Consider the following 5796-nt stretch of genomic DNA (forward strand, 5'->3'; position numbering starts at 1 on the left):
ACAATTAAATTTAATCCACGTAAAATTTTCATAAAATAGTCTAATAAAAATAACATCAAAATAAAAATATATGATATTGTTTTCATATTAATTGATCCCCCTAAGAAAAGAATCTCTATAAATTTTGTATAATTTTCTCATCGAAAATTTTCAGCTCTTTATGTAAGGACAAAATTGTAATTTAGGAAATGTCAATTCATTTGGCATCATTTTTTTAGTTGTCTTCTTTAGCTTTTTTGGTATAAAATATTATCCTTTCATATGGTCGTGGAATCTGACATGAATAAAAGCCTCTTAGTCTTCTTTTAGCTTATTTTTTCACCTAATAATTACTTAATTTATGAGATATTTTTTTGTTTATTTATCCTCAAATCTCTCTTATCAAATTAAGGGAGGTGAAAAATAAATAAAATTCAAGTAATAGGTAAAAATTTTCAATTAAAAGAACTTGAAAGAAATATCCTCCCACACACTTATTAATAGTCACAATATTTTCGGCATAATTATATATGAATGTATTAAGTCCTTAATGCAATACTAGTGTTCTCTAAGAATTAGTGGTGGAATCAAGAAGAACTTATGGTGAATAATTGCCCACCTTAAATTTTTTTTTTTTAAGAAGAATAAATATTTTAATTATTTTGCCCGCCTTCAATCCAAATTCTAATTTTTTTTTTTTAATTCATACATAAAATTATGCATTTCATAATTATATTTGAGAGGTTGATTCTCTATTAATACTATTAAAAAATATCACAATTTACGCTGAGTAGCTACAACTACTCTATCATCCCATGGTTATGCTACCTATGTTTACTGATATGCGTGAAGATCAATCATAGTGGCTTTCACTTCTCATTTCTTCATCTTCTATTGAAGGAGAGATTATTAGGTGCAGATGGGGAAAATCGTCCGCAACAAGTATTGGGGGGTGCTCGGTACCGCTCAGTACTGAGCGGTACCGAGCACCCCCCAATGCTTGTGCGGACGGTGCGTACTCCGCAACTAATAATTTTTCCTATTGAAGGCCATCCAACTACTTAGAAGTGGACTATTTATACTACTTGTTTATAGTGGCATCTCTTTAAGATTTTTCTCTGCAAAAGTGTTTTTTTATTATGATTTTATTTGGGGTCAATTTTTTACTGTTTTCTAATAGATAATATTTTTTTACCGTACCAAATTTTTTTAAAAAAACAACAAAAAAATAGTGAAAAAAAAATTTATCCTATACAAAACCTATAAATCTCAAAACTCTTAAAAACTATAGAATTGTTTTTTAGATAGTTTATTTATACATGTATTTAGAATAAAACAATATATTTAGTTTATTTTTCTAGTTTATTTATGCATGCAAGTTAGTTCCAATATCAACTAAGGCTTCTCTTAGGACAGTTTTTTTATTATTTTTAAAAGTAATTCTTTAGTACAAAAAAATTTTTAGTTAAAAACATTTATAATATTAAGCTATTTTAAAAAGTAGTAAGAAAGTTATCTCAAACAAAGTCTAAGAAAGCTTTCTTATTATTTTTAAAGCATTTTTTTAGTAAAAATTTTAAATTCAAGATTTTTTTTGTACTAAAAAATTATTTTAGAAAGCAAGAAAAAAACCGTTCCAAATGAAACCTAAATTTCACTCGAAAAAGTCGAAATCCCAATCTAGCATACACAATGATTCCATTTATACACGACAATATTAAGAGAAAAAAAACAACATCAAAAACATCAATTTTATTTTTATTTAAAAAAAAATACTGCTCTTGCTAGATTAGTCATATCCAACATTTCAGTTTAACCCGATTGTGGACCAAAAAAATATTTTGATTCTTGTAAATATTAATCTGAACTCAATAGTTTTTATGAACACAAATCGAATTATTTTATAAAATCAAATGTTGACAAGCTTAATATAAATCTTAAGGCAAGGTAAGGCCTAGGGGTTGAGTGAGTCAAGCTAATTTATGAGTAGGATTGGGAGCGGTTCATTAAATGGCTCGTGAGCCCAATGATATAACGAGTCAATTTTGAATCAGTCCTTACTAGACTTTTTAGCTCATCAGCTCACTCGTTTACAAAATATTAATATAAAATACAACTAAACTATATTGACATTCAATTCAAATATATTAAAAAATTTTAAAAATTATATCTCATAATTTTATATTAACTTATTCTTCATTATTTATTTTCTAAATTCTCTTTTTTATCATAATACTATTATAATTAATCCAAGCATAAAGCCGGCACAAATTTGTATATTAAAGCTCAAGTTCGAACTTGAACTCGTTAATTAATCAAGCTCAATGTTAAGTCAAAAATAACTCGAGCTCAGCTCAACAAATTCACACCCTGGTAAGGGTGAAATCATTATGCGCGGATATGAACACAGTTCGAAGGTGAATTAAAAAATGACACGTTACTCGTTTGATGTGTACGCAGTTATGTACCGGATGATGCGACATGTACCAATTCACCTCCAAATAATCCAATCTCGGCACATAATAATTTCTCTTACCAAGGCCTCTTATTTAACCCAAAGTCTAAAAAGTCCCAACGCAACAATAATCACAAAGCCAAATAATTCCAAGCATTTCGGGGTCAAATTTAAGGATATAATCCATCGAATCAACGGCTCTGATTGATCTCCCTCATTCCCACCAATTTCCAACTCCCCTCTGCTACCTCCATAAATTCATTCACAAAAGAATACGCCGTCACCAGTTTCATTTTTATTGGAGATAATAAACTGGCTTGCTCTATTTAGCTCTGGTTGCTTGAGCTTCTTAGCCCTTTATTGATTCTGGAAGATGTACTGCCCATCCTGCCTTTCTTCAATTTGCTGCTTGATTCTTCTTCAGAACTCCTCATTTATTTTCTTTTCATATTTGTAGAGCAAGAATTTGCAGAGGTTTAGTGCATTCGAAGAATGAAACAGTTGTATCTGAGGAGCAGAAGCCTCAAGCGTCTCTTCTCCTCCCTCTCTCCCTCAGGCATCTCCAAGAAGGGCTCTACTGAAACTTCCATTGATTCCGGCAAGGCCGAGCCTGCAGTGAAACCAGCACCGAAGCCCACATGGAGGTGCTTCTCCTATGAGGAGATTCACAAAGCTACTAATGGATTTCATCAAGGTAATTAAAATGTGTAATGAGTACGCTACCCATGTCTCTCAAGTTCTCAACTTGTTTGTTGATTTGCTCACAAAATCTTCTTTTTTTATCATAATTATGAATAGATAACTTAGTTGGAACTGGAGGGTATGCAGAAGTTTACCGGGGAGAACTCGAGAACGGCCAAGTAATTGCAGTGAAGCGGCTGACAAGAGCAGGCAATGATGAACAGAAGGAGAAGGAGTTCTTAACAGAGCTGGGAACTGTTGGTCATGTCAGGCATCCCAATATAACTGCATTGTTGGGCTGCTGCATTGATCAGGACCTGCATCTCATCTTCGAGTTCTCTTCTCGTGGCTCCGTTTCTTCCAATCTCCACAGTACGCAACTGAGTCATGAAGAATCCCGCTGATTTCTTATAAAGAACTAAGCTTTATGTGTGGTTTAATTTGTGTCAATATTACACTACTGCAGGTACAAATTCTCCTCCAATGGAATGGAAACTCCGGTACAAGATTGCTCTCGGAACTGCTCGAGGCCTCCATTATCTGCACAAGGGATGCCAGAGGAGGATCATTCATAGGGACATCAAAACATCAAACGTTTTGCTGTCAGATAGCTTTGAGCCTCAGGTAAATGTGTTAATGAATAATAAAGTTCTTAACTTTGGCAATTAGCATTTCCATGATAACATGTAATGTTAATTTCTGATATGTTTTGTTTTCAGATTTCAGACTTTGGGCTAGCAAAATGGCTTCCAACAGAGTGGAACCACCGTGCCGTCGCACCGATCGAGGGCACCTTTGGGTTAGTCATCATTCATGACATTTTCTTTGATATAATTAGGCTATTAGCTAGATGAAACATATGTGATTTATTCTGAAATTGTTTTGATATGATGATTAATTAGATGCTTAGCGCCTGAGTACTTCACACATGGGATTGTGGATGAGAAGACTGATGTATTTGCATTTGGAGTTTTCATATTGGAGATGATATCAGGGAGAAAACCAGTGGATGGATCCCACAAAAGCCTGCTTAGCTGGGTATTTTGTCATCTGAATTTTTAATTATATCTCTAATGACATCATTAGTTATATAATCTATTTTGGCTTTGATGTACAAATTGTCACAGGCAAGACCATATTTAAATGATGGAAAATTAGAAATGTTGGTAGATGCAAGATTAGGAGAGGATTATGATATTAATCAATTGAAGAGACTCACCTTCATAGCTTCCTTATGCGTCAGGGCAAATGCAGCATGGCGACCTTCCATGACAGAGGTAATCACTGATTATTTATTATTTTTTATTCAAAAAAAATAAAATATATCAGGGTTTAGGTTACTCTTTTGAGTTTTGTCTTTTGCTTGGGTTAAGTGCAAATAAAAAATAAGCTTCTACGTTTATGGAAACAAAAGCAATCAAACAAAGTCTTCACCTTTGTGCTTGCTTCTGTTGCCTTCATTCACATGAAAGGTAACCATGACAGATAGGTGAGATATTAGATTGGAAAGTTTTGCCTATTTCTTGTTGAATTGAGCTAAGGAGACCACACACACCTATGATTCACATGGTGCTCATGTTGCTAGGTTGGAAACTTTAATTCAGATGGTGATTTATTACAATGAATAGTGACAAATTATCAAATTTATAATATTGTCATATTAACAGGGGCGGAACCGGTCTTTATCTTCAGGTGGGCAAACTTATAAAAAAAATTGCAGAGATTTCCCCAACGCTCCCGAAATAAATTTTGATTGCAAAGATATTTTTGGATTCTCTTTACTGTTTCTCTTTGTATTTGGTTCATCGTTCTCTAATAATAACACTTCTACACAATGTGTTTAATTATGCTGGGAGCAATTGCCTAAAGATCATAGTATTTTAAAACTTTTAGAGGGGAATTTTGCCTAAAAATCCTGATAATAAACACTAAAAAATATATGGAGGAAGATAAATTACCTAAAGAATCATATCATAAAGAATTTTTGTTATGCCCCCACTAGGCTTTATGATGGATCCGCCCTTGACTCATATATTATATACTGTTCATATCAAATCTATATATGATGTTAGGTGTTGGATCTCATTGAGCATGGCGATATGTCGTCGGAGCGGTGGAAGATGCCAGAGTCGGAGGAGGAAGAAGAGGATGATGAATTTTGGATTTTTGATGATCTTGATGACTGTCGCACGCCAACATCATCATCATTATCATCAATGGGCAGCTCCTAACATCATTAGCTTAGTAATCATATCTGAGCTAATCTAAGTTCTTAATATGTGTGAAAGAACCCTTATATGATGGATAGTTGAATGAGCAAACCTAACCCCATTGTAAAATAAAAAAGGGGGACTGTATATAATTAACCACACATTTGTATCTTTGTAGTAGTTTTCTACCCTTTTTTAAAAGTTGTTTGTGTACGGTCAATGGACTTATCCCATAAAAAAATGAAGACAAATAAAATTTCTACTGCTGTTGGTCTATAGTTTTGGCACTGACTTGAAATGGAAGACATTGATGAAAGGTGGGGTTCTTGGCTTTAATGGCTTCATTCTTGATTCAAAAATTGGATATGAAATTTTACTATAAGAGGTTTCTTCAAGAATTATGTGGCAGTGTAAATTTTTTGGATTTTTTAAATTTAGTTTGAGATAAATATAATATATAAATAATTAATT

The 5796-nt window shown here is 33.0% G+C and overlaps 1 protein-coding gene across 1 annotated transcript; it reads left to right on the forward strand.

Moving 5' to 3' along the window:
* Positions 1-2652: 2652 nt before the first annotated feature.
* LOC110110145 (probable receptor-like serine/threonine-protein kinase At5g57670) lies at positions 2653-5603 on the forward strand. The gene is made up of 8 exons (XM_020841490.2): positions 2653-2809; positions 2892-3128; positions 3233-3487; positions 3582-3739; positions 3835-3914; positions 4018-4153; positions 4243-4392; positions 5188-5603. The coding sequence occupies exons 2-8, from the start codon at positions 2927-2929 to the stop codon at positions 5344-5346; spliced, it is 1140 nt and encodes a 379-aa protein (XP_020697149.1). The 5' UTR covers positions 2653-2809; positions 2892-2926; the 3' UTR covers positions 5347-5603.
* The last annotated feature ends 193 nt before the right edge of the window (positions 5604-5796 follow it).

This window comes from Dendrobium catenatum, unplaced genomic scaffold (assembly GCF_001605985.2).
Source record: "Dendrobium catenatum unplaced genomic scaffold, ASM160598v2 fragScaff_scaffold_1021, whole genome shotgun sequence".
NCBI classification, from domain to species: Eukaryota; Viridiplantae; Streptophyta; class Magnoliopsida; order Asparagales; family Orchidaceae; genus Dendrobium; species Dendrobium catenatum.